This window comes from Oryzias latipes, chromosome 7 (genome assembly GCF_053564925.1).
Source record: "Oryzias latipes strain Hd-rR chromosome 7, Olatipes_Hd-rR_3.1".
NCBI lineage: Eukaryota > Metazoa > Chordata > Actinopteri > Beloniformes > Adrianichthyidae > Oryzias > Oryzias latipes.
Window position 1 is genome coordinate 27,509,378 of NC_136243.1, and position 20,223 is coordinate 27,529,600.

The 20,223-nt window shown below is 42.1% G+C and overlaps 1 protein-coding gene across 1 annotated transcript; it reads right to left on the minus strand.

Annotated features, from left to right (window-relative positions):
- Window positions 1–1,134: 1,134 nt before the first annotated feature.
- Window positions 1,135–17,200, minus strand: rimkla (ribosomal modification protein rimK-like family member A). The gene is made up of 5 exons (XM_004070363.5): window positions 16,384–17,200; window positions 10,973–11,203; window positions 9,733–9,819; window positions 6,024–6,227; window positions 1,135–4,496 (listed from the first exon to the last, which is right to left on the minus strand). Exons 1-5 carry the CDS (start codon window positions 16,544–16,546, stop codon window positions 3,985–3,987), a joined length of 1,197 nt encoding a protein of 398 aa, XP_004070411.1. The 5' UTR covers window positions 16,547–17,200; the 3' UTR covers window positions 1,135–3,984.
- Between the last annotated feature and the right edge of the window lie 3,023 nt (window positions 17,201–20,223).

A 20,223-nucleotide genomic window follows, 5' to 3' on the forward strand; every position in this document is an offset into this window, starting at 1 on the left:
GAGAGCTTCACAGCTGCAGTGTTTGTTTGTGTGACAGGTTGTGGAGCTTGGCTTTGCTGCCCTGCAGGCCAGCCGGCTGATGTTAAAGCGTGACCTGACGGACGCCATCCAGGCTCTGCTGCAGCTGCTGCAGACAAACCCGCAACCTCCATCTGACGAGCCTGTTTTGGGAACGTTTTGCATTTTTTTCTGTTTAGGTCCAAATAAGCCTCACAGCAGGAGGGAAACATTAAATCACTCTTCTAAAATGTCGGGTTTGCATTTTACACCCTCGTTTAAAAAAACCCACAAACAAAATGTGTGTTTTTAATAAGGTCTCGTGGTATTTTTGTCATGATAGAGGACCATCTCAATGGCCTTATCATAGGGCGTCTGCCCTGTGACTGGAAGGTCATGGGTTCAAATCCACGCTGAATCATGCCAATGCCTGGGACCCAACGCCCTGCGTGAAACTCTGCATTAAGGGGTTGAATTTGGGGGGGGGGTCAAACCACCAAATGGTTCCCGAGTGAGACTCAGGGGGGGGTGAGTTTCATCCCGGGGAGACACATCCCCTCAGATGCGGAGAACAAATTTCACACACAAAAGTGCATGACAGCTAATGGTACCTTGACATATATATATATATATAAAATTGATTTCCTGAGTATTTCTTTATTCAAATCCTTGATAATCAGGAACAGATGAAAAAATAAAGTTGGAAAAAGCCTTCAGCAAATTACAACAGCAAGCCACAACCCTCACCCCCCACTCTGCTCCATTCTGATGCATCCACTTGGAGACGACTTTGTTTTCCTCGTCTGAGCTGGAATCTGGCTCAGATTTGTACAGTCGGACAGCTCTGATATTGCTCACCGATTTTTGTAGCACCGCTAATATAAGATTGAGGGCATGGGGGGTTCTAAGCTGGCGGTGAAGTATGTCAACAAATGGGGCGCGCCAAAATATTCCACCCACAAATCCAAGGCGAATTCCTAACGGAGTCTTGCTGCTCTGCAGAAACTATGACCTAAAAAAACAACCGTTTTTTAATTTTATTTTGGTAATTAAAAGACCATTGGGAACACTTTTAGAAAATATAATCGGAGTGGGTCTTTGAATAATACTGTTGTGATTGAGAGAGAAGGGACACACTTTCATTGCTTTTGAATAATGACTCTTTATTTATTCTAAAAAAAAAAAAAAAAAAAAAGGATCTATCTTTACACAATTTTGAACAACTGTGAGTTACATGATTTTGGAGGTTTATTTCTTAACACTGTCAAAACAAAAGAACAGAAATAAAATGTATATATATATATATATGTATATATATATATCAGAGAGTTTAATTATTCTGCAAGAAACGTTTCTCCTTTCTCCAGAAATCGTTACGTCCGTCTTTTGGCAAACCTCCGGTTTGTTTCCAATGTACCTTGTGGTTGATGTGGAATCTTTATTAACAAGTGTAAGACATGATTTATTGTGAAAGGAGTCATCTTTAATATTGTCTGTCACTATGAGCACTGGATACCAACTTCCCTTCTCCAATGTTTTGGCATTCTGATTCCAGAAGGAAAACTAGGAAAGCATCTGCCATGTTCCCTTCAGAACCAAACATACATCAGCAGCAGGAATTCAACAGTCACCTTGTGCTCTGTTGTTGTACCTCAGGTCAGTAAACTCATCCCTTTCAAATTCCAACACTTGGAAACAGTGGAAACGGCGCCCTTTTCTTCCGTCAGCAGCCTCCTACTTCACTGCAGCGTCTCATTTTTTACCTCCTTCATGATCGTAAACTAGGGAAATGCTGGGTCACTGTTTAACTAACCTTAACCACGTTCTGCACATTCAATCCCCAAAAAAGCAGGAGAGAGAAGTTAGCGTCTGATTCTGTCCTCCAGCTCGTGTTTACAATTTTGACACGATGAAGGAAAAACAAAGGTTTCAATACAAAGACAAACACTAGATAGGGACAACTACACATGTGATGGACCCCACCGGCCTCCCTGTCTGACACACCACTAGTTTCACAGTCTGTCTGTAACACACTCGGACTTTATAGACAGCAGACATCGTCACAGCAGTAGTGTAAACGGTGCAGCGCCACTGGGATGGCTCCACAGCGGCGTTAACAGCCAGAGTTGCCCCCCTTTTCTTTTTTTTTTGTGTGTCTGGCAGATGTAGCATTGGCACTCCCACCCCTACCTCCAGTAGGGCCCAGCTTTGAGTCTAGACAGTGAGTTTGGCCCACAACGAAGGGGAAAATAAGTTCAACTTCACAGCTGTGTCACTTTATTGAGACAATATAGGTGCACACAAATGTCTTTTCTTCAAAAACACTGTAATTTAGGAAGAACACGAGGAACATTCTGAAACAAGCAAGGAAAAAGTGCATGTCAACCATGGTATACACCACTACCTTTATACTCTAGTTTACAGGAACTTTTTAGTTGTTGTTTTCTTCCCTCTGCATGTAGGTGTGTATTGTGTTCATACTCGGGTGGTTTCTGTGGGGTTTTTTTGAGTGGGAGACAGAGATCCAGGCTGCTTCCCTGAGTTGGGATCAACAGAAAGGGATACAAGCCGAAAGACAAGTCGCTGTTTGGACGAAAAATGATTTGTGCTTTAGGTCACACTTGGCTAGTAATATATTAAATCCCTTAGCATATGCCATTGCAGTTTTGTTTATTTTTTCTTCAGAGTTCATTGAATCGTGAAAAACAAAAAAGTGTAAACAAAGTCTTTTGTTTGGATCTTTTTTTTACTTTCCTTTCTTTTCCAGTAAAAGGGGAAAAATGTAACGTTCTACTTAAAAATACTGTAAAAAAATACTTTAAAGTTTGTTTGTTTTTACACTAAAACACGTTCATGTGGTTTTGGTTGTTACATTTCTATTTAAAAAGAAAAAACAAAATATATCAAAACAACAAAAAAGTCTACAAAAGGTGAACAGAAATCCCATCTGAAACCAATTTCCTTGCGTCAGCACCAATTCAAAGTCTGTACAGTATCATTTGTCACTATAGCTTATGAAAATTTCGGCAGTTGTTTCAGTTCCAGTTGTATGTGCTAGTATTCTCTGAAGATCGTTCACTACTTCTATTTACAAAAAAAAAAAAAAATTAAGAGAAATAAAAAATAAAAATCATAGTTTAGGTCCGTGACATAAAGGGAAGGAACAGCTGGCATGTCAGGGGCCGCCTGAACGCCACACGGATCTGGGCTGATGTGTAGTTTACATCTGGATCCTATAGCCTCAACAGGGTTCTGAGGTAATTCAACTGCCAAGTGTTGACGTGGCTTTCACACTCTGTCTCATTGTTGCTCAATATGTCAAAGAAGTGAAAATGATTTGTTTTTTTAATTAATGAAGTGCCAGGCATTCGTGAATTGTTGTTGCTGCTCTGAATTCATTGAAATAAACCAGCTTGTCAGTGTGAAACCTTGTTTGCTGTTGGCCAACACTGTATTTGTTGCATCGTGTCTTGTTCTGGTCTGTTTATGCCTAGTGTGACGATGAATTAAGGTGGAAAGCTTCATCGTTTCAAAAATCTACCAGACAGTCTCAGCAGAAAAAAACGCGAACTGTAAAGCCAGATGTATGCATTAGTTGGAGTTCCTCAACCATCCAAAAGTAGTAAAAATGCACACAAGTATAGGCTGAATTTAGTCGTTACCTGATATATTGTATCCCATCATGCTGTGAAGTAAAGTGTTTCCAGATGGTGGGATTTTTCATTTTTGGAAAGATGCAAAGGTGTGAGAGTCAGGGGAGCAGCCGCAGATCTTTAACGAAAAGGAAGGATGCTCGTGTTTTGAGTTTGTTTCCATGGCTGTGTGAGAATCTGTTCTTTTGCCCCTCAGTTCCTGTTTTGAATAAACGTTTTTCGTTCGTATGGTTTCTGGGTCGATATGTGTTTTAAAAGACGTTTTTGTCAGCATCAATACAGGGTTTGTATGTGTGTAGTGGTGTGTTCATGCATGCAGGGATTCGCCTGAAGCTCACTCAGTCAATAGCTTGATTTCATTGGCCAGGAGGGTGTTAAAGTTGTAGGTTGGATCTGGCAGGTCGGGCAGGGATGGGGGCGTGGACTGGCGGGACGACATCTGGGAGGGCTCGGCTAGCTCCGGGTCACTCTCGCTTGAAGTGGATCCTACGCTCATGTTGCAGACGGCCTCCGGCAGCGAACCGCCGCCGGCGGGGACGATGCACACCTCTGGCTCGCTGCTGGTCTCGCTGGTGCTGGAGACCACAGACAGCAGGGACATCTTGCGGGTGAGGCGGCTGGGGAGGTTGGAGAGAGCAAAGTCCGCGACGATCCCTGCTACATCCATGCCGCAGGCCTGGTCGAAGGCGATGAAGCCCACGTTGGCGTTGGCCTCGCACACCACGTAGGAGCCGTCGTTGAGCTGCAGGAGGTCGACGCCGCACACATCCATGCCGAGGATGTTGGACACCTCTATGGCAAGCTGCTTGCCCTGCTCGTTCAGGGGGCACATCATACCAACACCACCTACAGTGATCAGAGACACACAAAACACTTTAGTCAGATACGCAATCTTACATATAGTACTGTAGAGTACTGTATTTTCTGCACTTAAAAGCCTTAATTGTTTTTATAAAACACCAATGACTCTCAAAACCCAAATTTAGGCGTTACTCACTAGGTTAGGAGTCAGCGTAGTCAGAGCAATGTTTGTTTTAGTGATATCCGTCTGTTTTTTTTACATGTTCTAAATAAGATTGGGAGTTACAGGTATTGTCAAAACGCTAATGTTTCTAACGCGGCTAACGTTACAAACAAGTTATTGTGAAAGAAATGTAGTCTTACTGACTGACAGAATTATCTCTGACTCTTTTGCTTTGCTTAATGCGCATCTTGCTCCGTTCACACTGGTCTCAGGAAACGCGCGTTGAAGTGACCACCTTCAGCGATAAGTCGATGTTAATGCCTGTGTGTGTGCGTTTCCGGCTTCTGCGTTCAGTACTCTCGCATTCACGCTAGTTTTTAGGTCCTTTTCAGGCTCTACCTGCAAAACGTGCTGCCATTAAGTGCGCGTTAAAAGTGAAACCAGTTGAAATTAGACTAATGAGGCACTGGGCTTTGATTGAGACATATGTGTAGCGTCCCTTTTCATTCACGGAAGTGCCAACCATTTAAAAACTGATCAGGAAAAATGAATAACTGCAGTTTGTGCCCGGTAGGAATTATATGACACCAAGTCTTTTATATATCGGAAGAGAGCTTTGAAAAACAAAGCCTGGGGCATCACATGCCCGGTGTGACGATAGCATCATAGTTTGGTGCGCCGTTATATGACATAAGTTCAAAAACAGATCATTCATTGGCGATGCGACTTATGATGTGGAAAAGATGGTAGAACTTGGTAAAAAATAGAATTTAGGGCCATTAGTCAACAAATTTCCATATCAATACACCTCCACCGCCGTGCTGGACAGTTAGAATGAGCAGCAACCACTACTGAAGACTTCACATAATCCTTTATAAAGATGATCAGACATTCTGATAATCAGGTCATCACATTGATCTGATAAGCAGCCCTTGTTTGCATTACCCCCTTTACTCTCAGAAGCAGGATTTTCATTTGTTATTTTTGCCCATTCTGAATGACAAATATTAGTATTTTTGTGGATTTTGTTCTTATAAATGTACAACAGTCCGATGTCCTAAATGTGTCGCAGAGCATTCCACCCTCAGCTCAGCAAAAACTGCCTGTCCCCTGACACTGAAAATCAGCCACATCGGCAGGAATGTCACGTCACTTTCCATCTAGGGGAAGGATTTGGCACAAGGTCAATCGGTCAGGGCCAGTAAGAAATTATTTAAGAACTTTCTTTTTTTTTTGATAAATGGAAAGCAATGGAAAAATGTACTGTTAAATCAAAGTAGATTAATGGGACTCAAACGTAGAGGATGCGATAACTCTGGTCATGAAAAGCTTGGAGTCCTGTAACCATGACAGGAAGAGCCAGTTATTAAGTGTGTGCTCATTTGTTCCTTCTTTAGGCATCTGCCTACCCAGGGAGCAGTTGCTCTGCATGCGCCCGTCAGTGGAGCAGCGCAGCATGGAGCCGATGACACGGCCGCCCACCAGCACCACCCGCACATCCCGCCCGTGCGACTCCTTGACGTACTCCTGAAACAGGTAGGGGGTGTCGTGGCGGATCAAGTGGCACAGATCCGTCAGGTGGTGCTTGTCTCGTGCCAGGAACACAGCCTTTCCTAGGAGAAGGAAGGACACACTAGATGAGAGAAGAAAGGAAAGATGAGCTAGACTTGGTGCACACACAGACCCGTTTATATAAGTATAAGGCATCACAAGACGCTTGCTAAATCTGTTCTCCAGTTTCTAGTCTTTTGCAGTCATTTCAGTAAAATCGACACAACAGTCCTCACAACAGTAGTGCAGCTCCTCGTGCTACGTTCACACCGGGCACGTGACGCGCATTGAGCGCATTCTTGAACGCAGCTTAAGTTGTGTTTTGTACGTGCGTAGCTTCGTGTGAACGGCTTTGAATGCAGAAGCTCCCAACGTGCATTTACATAGATTTTACATTGAAAGTGGTCGCTTGAATGCGTGTCGCAGAGAGCGGCGTGAACGTAGCTTCACATAGGAGAGACGGTGCCTGTTTTAATCATTGACTGTATATGAGAACTGGACTGAGTGACCCATCCCCCCTCGTGTTCCAAACATAAAGTACCCAGTGGTTCCAAGAAGCCAAATTCCCATAAACTTCTATTGAGAGTCAAACAGGACTCCTTTGAAAAAGAGATTCTTAATCTCAATGGGACAATTACTGGGTAAATAAAGGTAAAATAAAACAATTTTTACTCAGTCATTCTATTGGTCAGAATAACTTTTTTGAACATGTCTGGCTAATCCTATTTTTTCATGACATTCTAGTGCCATTTCTCAAGTTATCTCAATAAAAGTAGGTGGTCTTACGAAGAACATTCAAACGGTTTGAAACATTTTGCGTGGCCCGCCTTCAAAAGCTCACTCCTGATTGGCGAGAGAGGTTGCCATAGAAACACTGACCGACTCAAACCAATCACTTTCATCGGAGCAGGAAGTAAGGCATTTTTTATGGGTGACGTCACACTCACTCAGTCCAGTTTCCTTTTACAGTGGGCGGATTTATGAGTGGAGCTTGGCCGTCTCGCCCCCTTAACAAAACTCTGTCGGGCCGTACCACAGCGAGGAGAAAAAAAGTGTGCAATAGCTTTGCTGTGACCCACATGTGGGCTGAAAAAGCAAACATGTTTCTCTACCAACAATCTAACAACTGGTATTAAACAGAAACCCTCTGACAGATGTTTCTTTCTGGTGATTATTCCAAACATTTCCAGCATTATTTTTGTTGGCTTTAACGTCATGAGATGAGCCAGAGTTTTGGTCAGGGTCAACTAACTAAAATCCACCTCTGAGACACTGAATTCCAGGAAAAGGATCAAACTATTTGTTGTTGTTTTTTCCATAGAAAAAACGGCCACATAGATGGTAACAGCATCTACAGTCAGGATCATAAATATTTGGACAGAGACACATTCTTTCTAATTTAGTTTCTTTACATTACCACAATTCTGTCTGATAAAAACTGGGAACCGGATATTGATAAATCATGTAATAAAATGGTAACAGTATAACGGGGTGGGATTATATAAGTTCGCTTCCTTCCACTCCCTTTCAAGCAATATTATTAATATGTCTAATTATCCTAAGTTTGATTAGTTACTGTATGAATGTATAACTGATGTTTATATTGCTGTTGTGTATTATTTCTACTTAATTGCTTGAAATAAACCATTTCAAATCAAATCAAATCAAAACAGTGAATTTTAAATAAGACAACTCAGATGCCATTGGGGTGCAGACTTTCAGCTTTTATCCCATCGGTTGAACAAAAGGATTGCATTAAAATGTGAAAAACTAAAGCATTTTTTAAACACAATCCCTTCATTTCATGGGCTCGTAAGTAATTGGACAAATGAAATAACTTAAAACAAAATGGACATTACTAATATTTGGTTGAAAACCCTTTGTTGGCAATGACAGCCTCAAGTCTTGAACTCATGGACATCAGCAGATGCTGGGTTTTCTCCTTCTGAATGCTCTGCCAAGCCTTTACTGCAGCGGCTTTCAGTTGCTGTTTGTTTGTGGGCCTTTCTGTCTGAAGTTTAGTCTTCAACAAGTGAAATGCTGCTCAATTGGGTTAAGATGAGGTGACTGACTTGGTCTTTCAAGAATATTCCACTTCTTTGCTTTAATAAACTGCTGAGTTGCTTTGGCTGTATGTTTTGGGTCGTTGTCCATCTGTATTATGAAACGCCGTCCAATCAGTTTGGCTGCATGCACCTGGATATGCACAGACAGTATGTCTCTGAACACCTCAGAATTCATTGGGCTGCTTCTGTCCTGTGTCACGTCATCAATAAACACTAGTGTCCCAGTGCCACTAGCAGCCATGCACGCCCAGACCATCACACTGCCTCCACAGTGTTTTACTGATGATGTGTGCTTTGGATCATGAGCTTCTCCACGCCTTCTCCATACTTTTCTCTTGCCATCATTCTGGTAGAGGTTGATTTTGGTTTCATCTGTCCAAAGAATGTTTTTCCAGAACTGTTCTGGCTTTTTTAGATGCTTTTTAGCAAAGTCCAATCCAGCCTTCCTATTCATGAGGCTCATGAGTGGCTTGCATCTTTCAGTGTACCCTCTGTATCTACTTTCATGCAGTCTTCTTTTTATGGTAGACTTGGATATTGACACGCCTACCTCCTGGAGAGTGTTGTTCACTTGGTTGGCTGTTGTGAACGGGTTCCTCTTCACCATGGAAATGATTCTGCCATCATCCACCTCTGTTGTCTTCCGTGGACGTCCAGGTCGTTTTGTGTTGCTGAGTTCACCAGTGCTTTCTTTCTTTCTCAGGATGAAGCACACTGTTGATTTTGCCACTCCTAATACTGTAGCAATTTCTCCCATGCTTTTTTCTGTTTTCTCAGCTTAATGATGGCTCCTTTGACCTGCATGGAGAGCTCCTTTGACTGCATGTCTGTTCACAGCGAAATCTTCAAAATGCAAGCACGAGTCCCCTAATCAACTCCAGGCCTTTTATCTGCTTCACTCATAATGACATACCGGTAATAAGGGAATTTCCCACACCTGCCCATGCAATAGCATGGAAGTCAATTGTCCAATTACTTACAAGCCCATGAAATGAAGGGATTGTGTTTAGAAAATGCTTTAGTTTTTCACATTTTTATGTAATCTTTTTGTTCAACCCGTGGAATAAAAGCTGAAAGTCTGCACTTCAATGGCATCTGAGTTGTTTCATTTAAAATTCACTGTGGTAATGTACAGAAACTAAATTAGTCAGGACCAAATATTTATGGTGCTGACTGCATGTGGCCACTAAACACTGCAGTTATTCCCTCACATGAGTGTGGAGCCACAGAAGAGTCACTGACTCTAAAAATGGGACAGCCGATCTCTTATTACTATTGACAACGTTCAACCTCCCTCACAAGCCCCTTATGAATTTTAAATTAATTAACCTCGCAATCACAATGAAAACTTTACAAGCTGGTGTTTTGCATCTGTGGCAACACCACCGGTCTAATGATCTAACACCGTGCTAATGAATTTCATGCGAGGGCGGGCAGAATTCCCGTCAGGGTGGACATTTCTGAGGAGCGGCGTGCTGATCGGAACAAATGACGGCCTTACCTCTGTGCCCACGTGCATTCTTCACCACCACGGGGTAACCCAGGGGCTCCGCCTCGTCGATCATCTTACGGAAGTTGTCGTGCCCGCCTGAAAAGTGCCCGTGCACACAAACACACACAGCAAGTCAATAAGAATGAATGAAAAAGCACCTCATTTCGATGCCTTAATTTGTAGGTTGGAGTCGATCCAGCGAGTGAGAGGAGAGGGAATGTAGCGCGTCGCTATGGCAACAAGAGGCCCTGAAAAACAGCAAGGCAGCAGGATCGCTGTCCTGAGCTGCCTGATTCATGACAGAGTAGACACTGACCACTGCATTTAATGAGAAGCAGCTGACCACATCTGACAATGATTTATTATGGCTGCTTGTCGCAACAGATGTGCTCAGCTCAGGCTTCAGACAGAACAAACAAAAAGAAAAACATTCTTAAAAAATAGTTTGTCCTGAGTTTTCTCCTCTATCCTCTGACACTATCTTTGTCTTCCTGTCTGGTCATGTTTGGCAGCCAGTCAAAGGGAACAGATGTGAACGCCGCCGCCGCTTGGCTCACATCGGATGCCCCTGAATCACATATACCCACCGAGATGGGAGGGGGGGGGGGGGGGGGCACCAAATGTGATCACAATCGCATCCTGAGCGGTGAGGTTGGAGGCAGAGAGACAACTGCATGTTTAATGAAAACTCATGAAAGGCCACGGTCTGGATGCGTGCGCAGTGTCAGCGGTGGGGGTTAGTTACATAAGCTCTCCAGCTGCTCCACATGCACAGCCTGGCCTACTGTGCACAGACACATGGAATGTAGGCCAAACAACCCCACCATCACCAGCACCACCCCGCCCGCCCCCTTCTTTCTTTTTTTCCCTCCTTTTACCCTGACTGTTTCCTTCTGTTTCTGCACTCAGCTCTGTGGACTTGTGGAAAAAGAAAAAAAAGACTCCAATGTGCTGCTGGCTGTTTTGTCTTAGAGAATGAGTGAAAAGGAGTAATGAAAGCAGCAGTTCCTGCTTCACCGTCTGCCCAAGCTGACTGTTTTCACAGACGTTAGTCACTAGTTATGTTAGACCTTCAAGTTTAGGCAGATACTTGGCATGCTTACAAAAAATGTTTATATTTTTATTATAAAAGTAGAATTTATCCTTAGTCTTTTTAAAAGGTTTATTTAGCACAAACTATGATGCTTATTTAACAAAATAATAATCAACTACATTCTTCTTTGACGAGGAAAAAAGAGAGTCAATTTACCGTAAGAGAAGGTGTCAGGAAGAGGCACGCCATGGCCAGCAAGTTCCTGGAAGGTCCAAAACTTGTTGACGCAGTTGAGTATGGCCTGAGGCCGGTTGATCAGCCGACATCCCATCTTCTCCAGGTGGCGCAGCACGGTGATGTCACTGTCAGACTGAACCCAAGGTGTGGGCACGCGCACCACCACCACCTGTGGATAGGAGGTCACCAGCTCTTGATCCACTCGCAGACCTGGAGGGGGGAGGAAGTGAGGGGAAAGGGGTCGGTGAGCATCAAGATGGACGAATAAGCCGAGACAAGAAAGAAAGAAAACAAAACAAACCTTGTTTCAAGAAAAATCGACTTAATTTGTGTTTAAAAAAGGTTTTACTTTTTTGTTTTGAAATAAGAATTGGTAAGACAATTTTTTGCTCGTTTGAATAAAGTTTTTTACATTTTAAGAGCTTATGACTTATTTCTGGGAGGCGTGTTGTAAGTATAAGCCTGTTAAATCAATTTTACCAAACATATTTCTAAATGCTGTATCTTTTGGGGCATTTTATTGTACATCAGTAGGTATTTGTTTGAGTTTTAAGCTCCAGTTACTGGTCTAAAGGGCCTTTTAGCTCTTTCTAAAATGGTAATCCATCACCTGCATTGGAAGTTCTTCTGCTTACAGAGGGAACCTGACACTGATAAGATGTTCGTTGGGTTTAATGGATAACACAAAACCAAAACTAATATTGATGGTTACAAAGACAGAAGAAAATTCATGTACTGCCCCGCCCATCCTCTTCAAACACATCTCAGAAGGGTAGCATTCTGGCTCTCTATGTGGTTGGATATCTCTTCTACAAAAACTGAAACCAAACCCTACTGCAATTCAGAAAAGGACAATCCCGTAGAATAGGAGATGTCTTTAATTTAATCATGGGAAAGGAAAACGTGTCATTTGATATACAGTGAGAAAACAAACAGGCAGGACTCACAGGCACAACACTTTCAGACTGAAGGATGGCCAACCGTATTCAGACAAGCTATCTGTCAGCTAGGTGTCATGGCCGACTGTCTTCTTGTTATGTCTTGTTTTTGCGATCTTGTAATAACCTTGTCATTTGGTCTACAGCTATTTTGCATCCTTCTTGGATGTTGTTTCCTTCTTTTAAAGTCAGCGTGACCCTTGACTGGATGGTCTCAGCCCCACAACATGTTTGTCATGCAAATGAGGGCAGAGACACAAAAGGGAAACAAAGAATACTGATCAGGCACTTCTTTCCAGAATCACATGGCCAATTGTAGAGTTTGGATCACATCATGCTAAAAGAGCCGCTAAGGCTCTTTGGATTTACCACAACTTTTAAAAAGTCTCCATCTAAAAAGAAGTCTTAATGTGTTAAGAAAATGGCCACACAACTGTCTTAATTTTAGATCATATTTGCAAAGAGATTAGCATATGATCATTAATGAAAATGGAGGAGACGAATCACTTTTACTGTAGATGCCGTGACGACCCATCAAGACGTCCAGAGAACTAGCAGAAGCACTGCAATTCGCATTAAGGGGAGTTTCAGCCATCTTGAATTTTGCAGACTTGCTCTGATGATAGACGCAGCGACAAGCTCAACCGGAACTGCTTACATAACAGAGCTACCAAGATGTCGGCTACGCGTCGGCCTGCATTAAGTGCATCTGTCGCACATTGTTAATGCATGTGGGGGTAAAAGATGATTTGAGATGGCAACTTGAAGAAAAGGTCAGGACAGTGGGGCACAGGCTAAATGAAAACAAAAGGAGAGTGATTCCATTAAAAAATCCTATCTATTTATTGCATCTTCAGACAAAGGCAGCATAGAAGCTGTTAGATTGGGGACTGTTACACACTGCACTGATTATGCTGCCGCCGAGCACACTGAGGGGTGTTACAGTGAGGAGTGTCAGGGGACGTGGTCTCATGGTTTTTGACAGTATTCACAGTACTTGTCCCTGTCTCCAGGGAAACCAAACAGGGACCAATGAGGGAGCTGGATGAATCAGTCCTATTCATCTGTGCAAGTGTTTGTGTTCTTTACACTGCCTGTCATGTGACCGGCACAAAAACGCTCAGAAACGTTGACAATTTGGGAGGATAACAGATTCATCAGTCGGGACCACTTTGTGTTCCTGCCCAGATGACAGAGACCTCTTTGAATGCACTCATTTTTCAGTGGAGTCTATAGATGCTTTACATTTTCAATCAGCTGACAAAGCTTGCAAGAATGGCGAGCATGCTATGCATTCCACTGTCACGTCACAAAGCGGCCTGACAGACACCACCTATATGTTTGACCGGTAGTTCCTGCAAGCCAAACCTACGGCTGTGAAACCGTCTCCACATTCCCAGATTGATTCGACTTGGTTAACGCTAACAATCCATCCCCTGATGATGAAGTGTTATCTGCAGCACAAAGGGTAGAAAGACTAAATCCATACTGCTGCCCTATCAATGTGGTATTTCAGTTAAGATGCACTAAAAATATCTGACAAATACAAAGCCAAACAGCTTATATAATCTGCTTTGTCAGCCCAGTGGAGCAGGTTTTGGGCAGAAAGCAGCTGGAACTACTCAAGTTTCTGGCTAAAGGCAGAAAAAGTAGAATCACAGAAGACGGACTTCTAAAATACTAAGAGCGGAAAAACAACACAACAAAGTCATTCAGCTTTAGAAAAAGTTTGAAAATTGTCACATAAAAACAGCCAACACTCTGGAAGAGGTTGTCATAAAAAGCTGTCCCAAAAAACTGCTCATATGTAGCCATAATGCTTCCTTTGACAGGTAACGCTGTAAGATATGGATACAAGTGTGCGACATTTCTAGATTAGGTGCTTCCATCCGCTTTTCCTATCAGAGCAAAGGCTGGGATCATCTTTCCACATCCAATAAAATGCAAATGCCTGTTTCCAGGGCAGCACATGATGACCTTCAACAGCCGCTAACTTAATAACTGACAAGGCGCGAAAGCATCAACTGTCTCTGTAAATATGCATCGTTTACATGTTTTACTATAAATGAGTGTTTATTAAAAACCAACATGCTTTTATTCTACTTTTATAAAATGATGGCTGAAAAATAAGTACTTGTAACCTTATTGTTTTTTTTAGAAACTACCATCATTGGTAGTGCAGTCTTGGGTGTCATCTGTTCTGATGTCAGCTGTATCCCCTCTCTGCTTATATTCATTCATGATGTGAAATTCCTCTTTCACAAATGCAGTTAGATCTGAAAAGGGCTGTAATGATAAATAAATAATCCCAAAAATCTGATTGAAAAACTGCAAACTTTTAAAGAAAGGATCGATTTAAGCACAAAATCCAGTTACTGTTATCTTTCATTTCACCTTTGGAATCAATAAGGTATACACAAATACATTATCTGTGCACTAACTTGTTAGAATTGATCAACACTTTTAAACAAAACTTGTTAGTTTGACTTTTTTTTTTTTTTTACTAATCAGTGCGGCTAAAGTAGATGTTTTTTTAAGGTTATGTGACTGCAGTATTTCCTGGAGTTTGTCCTCATTTTCATGGATGCCTAATCCATGAAAGACTTATGCTAATTCATGTGGAGGTTAATGTGGCAGAGAAGGAAATACTTGGTAACTAGTTAGATGATAAACTTAAAGTCTCAGAGGCTCTGCACATGCTGAGGTCACAACAAGGGCTAATGTGCCTCTCTGCTTCGGAAACTGCCGGCGTGGCCGATCTGTCTACTGGCTGTTAATCTGTGGTGTCACGCCAAAGCTCAGAAGACATTTACGGTATGCAGATTAAGACTCAGCATGGATTACAGACCAAGGTAACCCTGTTGTGCACCTTGCTAAATCAGAGATCGAGACGGTAGTCTGCCTACTTGCTGGAGTGACCTGCTACTTAGTGCATCAAGGATAAAGTCCGGTAACAGTTTTTTGGTGCCAAAGCGTGCTGTCCTTTGAAAGTCCCCACATTTGGTCAAAACTCGTGTTAAATACGAATCCGTCTTGACTAAAAACTCCAGCTTGACCAGTCAGCATTAACAATAAAGGGACAATCTGCCCGGACACACCCCTGCTCATCCCAGATTCTGCACCACCCATACAAGCTCTGTTAATGAAGCCTACACCATTTAGGTGTTAACGTTGACTCTCACACCTCTCATTCAGTCCTCATGGCTCTATTTCACACCACCCCTTTAAATTCTATGACTGTCTGTTCTGAGTTTCAGTTGTTTATCTCTTAATCAGGGCATCTTGTTGTTGGACAGAGCTATAAAATAATAACTAGAGAATTAAATTGTTATAAATCGATAGTGTTTTGTGGGGTTTGGGGTGGCACCATGTGCAGAAAAAAGTCATTGTTGTACAAAAACCTAATGCACTAGCATGCTTTTGTGGAAAAAAAGAAAATTCTGAAGGTTTGAAGGACAGCTGTACAAGATTGTTTGTTTTCTATTTACGAATCTGTATTAGTATTTTTCTCTGACAATCCAGAACCAAAGGGTGGCACAATAAACTTCATTAAGGAGAATAAGTCCTACTTCAATCATCTTTTCATCCCATGTAAAAGTTTTTCCAGTGATCCTTTGATTACGATTACGCAGTTTTTAGCCAAAATCATGAAACCTGAGTCGTTTTCTAGGACAATGTATTTGCCGAGCAACAGGAAATAATAAAAAATGTGTCCCTGAATTGTTAGCGGGTCTGCTGGCGCAAAGTAAGCCTGCCCCCATTTCCCGTCATCCTTCTGTTTACACACTCTCCCACTATCTTACAGCCCCGCACGTTCTCAACCTAACATAATCGCCAATATCGGACCTATCCAGTGACTCAGTTTGGAGCCAGATGCCAGCTCGGATGAGGAAAACAAACACGTGAATCTTGTCGCCTAAAAGTTGACGCATCAGAATAAAGGAGACCTGCCTACTATAGCAACTACTACATGTTTTTCGTCTGCTCCTGATTCACAACGATTTGAATAAAGAAATACTCAGAAATGCTTTTTTTTTTTTAAAACATGTGTCTATCATGACAAAAATGTCACAAGAAGTTAAAAACACCGAAAATATGATTTGGTTTAAAGTAGTCAAACTGAGGAATGCTTGTCCCTGTAGTGAAGTAATTTCTGCGTCAACAAACGATTTCTTTTCTCGATTTAACGCCTTTCCTGCAGCAGCAGTGGGAATACACGCGGAATTAGATCAAGAGTCATCGCTCTGCTCTGCCAAGAGCCAATCTCTCCAGAAAGTGGGTTAGGCGGTCACCGCTGTGCTGCCTCGCTTCCTCGCTAGCAGGCAGCCTTGTTTTGGGTTTCTGCAACGCATCACAACATTCTTTCTTTCTGTCTGTCTTCCCCCCTCAGCTGAACCACGTAAAAACGCAGCAAAAACACAGCAAACGTGCTCGATTCTTTTGTATACTTGCCTAATAGGCCCTGACTGATCGTAAGCACGATCTGATCCATGACAAGGGAGCGGAATTCAACCTCCTCTTCGGCGCAGCGATCCTTCAGCGCCCGGAGGATCTGGACTTGGGGGTATTCCTGGCTGATGCGTCGGTCGGTCACGAACCAAATCCGAGAGCACATGCTGCTGCTGGAAGTGTGGGGCCCGAAAAAAATTCAGATGGATGGAAAAATAGAATAACAATCGGGGGAGGGAGAGACAGCACTGCTGTGGTGTGGGAGCGGCAGGTGTGTGGCGGCAGCGCGGGAGTTTGGCGGCACGGAGATGCTCAGACAATGGAGACCTCGGCGGCAAGAAGAGCACAACCACGACCCCAACCGCTGACTGGACCGAACCAGCAACGAAGACGAGTCTTCAGTATCACCTCTGTTTCCTTCTGCTTCCAGCCATTTAGTCTCACCGAGCTGCAGTTTGTTGAGCGTCGGTACAGAGAGGGGAAAAAAATGTCTTTACCCGGAAGAACGTCCCTCTTGAAGCGGAGATGCAGCTCGAGTCGCCGGGCAAACAAAGCTGCCTGAAGCCCCGCCGCGATTGTATTTCCGCTCGACGACTCGAAGCCGCTATCCGCGTTTCCCACTGATCTCAATCACTCTATGGCACCACAAACCACAAGTTCTTCGTCTTGTCACATGAAAAATAAATAAATAAACAAAAATCCTCCCCAAAATGCTTGGCTGCTATCCACGAGGTATTGGTGCTGAAAAGTGCGCGCGCTTGGTTTACAACTCCACTTATCCGCGTGCACGTGCGCGGAAAACTGGGTCTGCCAAAAAACAAAGATGTGGAGGGGCGTTAACCAATACCAGCTCGCGGACGAGCTAATCGTCCAATCAACGCTGGGAATGTAGGCAGGCCTGTTTTCTCTCAGCCAATAGAAGAAGGCCGCAGACATCGAGGAGGTTGGGTCTGTTGAGGACGCGCGGAGGAGTCTGCAGTGCGCACGAGACCACGCACCCTCCGAACCGGTTTAGACCAGACTTTAGAGGCAGGCAGGAGGTTTGGCCAACAACGGCGAGAAGTGACAGGAAATTAAACGAGATCATCACAAACTTTAAACAAACTGTTGTTATTCATGTTTTTCTTTCCTTTCAGTTTGATGTTGACCTAAAACGCAAAGTAAAGAGAGTTTTTCTTCATTCATTGCAATGACGAACTGAAATGACCGTTATCTTCAGCGGGGAGGAGGAGGGTTTATCAAGGGAAGAGGACTAAGGCAACTGGGAAAACAGTGAAAGATGGGGAAAAAAGAATCATTTTTCTTAAATTCTATAATAGTTAGAGTTTATTCTCAGATTTAAAAAATGTATTTTCCCTATAATTGTTGATGTCAGAATTAAACTTTATTCTGAACTTTTATTTTAAACCATCAAGCATTCTCGGAGACTCCTTCCCCTTACTGAGAGCCACTGAACTACAGTATTTAGGAAAACGTATTTGCTTATTTAGGACCAACTTATTTGATAAAAAAACATACAAAAATAACACATTTTTTTCCATGAAATATAAAAAATGTGCTTAAACTAACTCTTTTCACATGTTGTTCGAATTACAATTACTTCCTCCTTTGTTTGCACTCCTCTCAAAAAGTAAAACATCTCAAAAACAAAAACATGCACAGCCCCCTAACCTGCCGGAGAAAGGCATTAAAGAAAAACATATTATGCTGTTACATCTCCATAAATGCTTTTTTGTATAATTTAGGCAACACAGTTATTATTAATCATAACTTAAAACTACCCAGTTCTCCTACACTATTCAAAAATTGTTCTATGGTGATTAATGTGTTGGGCTAATTGCATTAAAATGTCATTGGAGCTCACATTTCTATTTACTTTATGTTGGTTTCTTTGTGAAAATCTAATAGAATAGGACATTTTAACTTAAAAAATGGTATTGTTGTAACTTGCTTAAAGAACTTAACTGGAAGTACAACATTGTTCAGCCATCAGAAAGTTGTAAACTATCCATGAATGTTATGGGATCAGGCACACTGTTGTCTTTCCTTTTGTCTTCCAGTGGAGCCTTAACCTGCAGGCTTTCATTTGATGCGGGTCTTTATGAACAGGAAAACATGTTAAACATGCGGGGAATGTGGAGCCAATTACCAGGACTGAAACACACAGCAGTGCAGCGTGTGCAATGCGAGTGTTTTTGAAGAATCCAGTATTTAGATAGTGGTGTTATACAGGCCACACTCCTTTCCTACTTTATGAATGAAAGTGTTTCTTACCTGATAAGTTCAAAAAAAGAGGTTTTAAACTCTTGTAGTTGTAGTTTAAAGGGGGGGGGGGGGGGAATTACATATTAAAAACAAAAGTTACTCTGTTTATGGAACATTGTTGACTCCAAATTCTTTGCATTCTTTTTGTTAATTTCCAGTTTATAGTATTTTATCTTTTTGACAAAAATCAAGGGAGATATTTTCAGTAAACCTTAGACTGCTTTTATTTTGAAAATCTTCTTTTTCCCCTCTCAGGAAGTCCCAAATCATTACTCACACCCCTCTCTGCCCGTCACAATTGAGGCTGGGTATTTAACAGAATTTAGGTGCTTCATCCTATTTCCAAGAAAGCAAATCATTAGCACTCTCCTGGTATCTTACCCGGTATGCTCTTCATCTCAGAATAAGATACATTTCAAAAGTTATAAACATATGTTGGCTCTGGATTATGGAATTTTCTGAGGATGTCTGGCTACTTTTAAAAATGCCATTAAGTCTTTTCTTTATTTTTACAAAGCATGATTGAAAATGATCCATAACCAAATAACCTAAGGCAAAAACAAATACAAAAATTGTGCAACATTGTAGCATCATGCCTAAGAAGATAAAAACTGTAAAACAGCCTGTCCTGCTGCCCAACCCTTAGAGTACGCAGAAAGAGCTGAGCGTGACGCTTGTTTGCATCCCTGTGTACTTCAAGGAACCAGGCTTCATTTGAAATTGCTCAAGCCTTGGCAACAGTAGTGTAAAGTGTTGTCATCTATCAGGCGCCCACACTGAATACTACACCTGAGCATTGTTGGGATAAACAGTCATTTCTGTTTAAGTATTGAACCTGACCCAAAAGGAATTTGCAAAGGGTCAAAGTGTAGAAATAATCCCTTAAGAATTGTTAGTGCGTGTCAGTTATGAAGTCATGTCCTTGTGTGTGGCAGGAGGCTCTAGAGGAAATAAAAACTCTAAGCTGAATTCTTGATTTTACTATTTTTTCTACTTTATCCTGTTCCAACAGCGTAATAGATGGTCTTTTACCTGGTTATCAGCATTAAATCGTGTCTATTTTGAGTGTTACTCACTCACTTTTTCTAAACTAGCAATTTTAGGAGATTTCTGCTGGTCTTCCCATGTCTTAGTGAAGACCAAGACATTATTTTTAAAAGGTCTTCTCCGTGTACAGGCTTGATTTGACACAGTTTTTCAGTCTGAATAGCCAAAGTTTCTGACTTTGTTTCTGTTTCAACGCTGCATCTAAGCCGTTTAAATACCTTTTCAGTCAATTAGACTTCCAGTGGTACTTTGGTTTTGTTCAGCGAAAGCTCCTACAACCACTGCTACACATGTCATATCATTAGACAGGTGGTTGACATTGGCCTAGTTAGAAATGACTGGATCTCGTGCCGTGTCGCTTTAAGCACCTGGAAAGTAAACGAAAGTAAGATTTTAATGACCTTTTTTTTAATGTACATAAAATCCTACTTTGTGATTCATTTACCGTCATGCCTGAAATGAACAAATTTTGTTTATTCGCTATTAAAAAAGCTCATTATAAACATCCTTATCAAGGTCTAGTTAAATACT

Bases quoted from the DNA above. Each gene is read 5' to 3' on its own strand.
- rimkla (XM_004070363.5), bottom strand. From the start codon at position 16,546: ATGTGCTCTCGGATTTGGTTCGTGACCGACCGACGCATCAGCCAGGAA. The intron at 11,204-16,383 runs GCAAGTATACAA...TCCCCCCTCCAG, and splicing joins GATCAGTCAGGGCCTATTAG to GTCTGCGAGTGGATCAAGAG. The intron at 9,820-10,972 runs GTAAATTGACTC...GGCACTTTTCAG, and splicing joins TCCTGACACCTTCTCTTACG to GCGGGCACGACAACTTCCGT.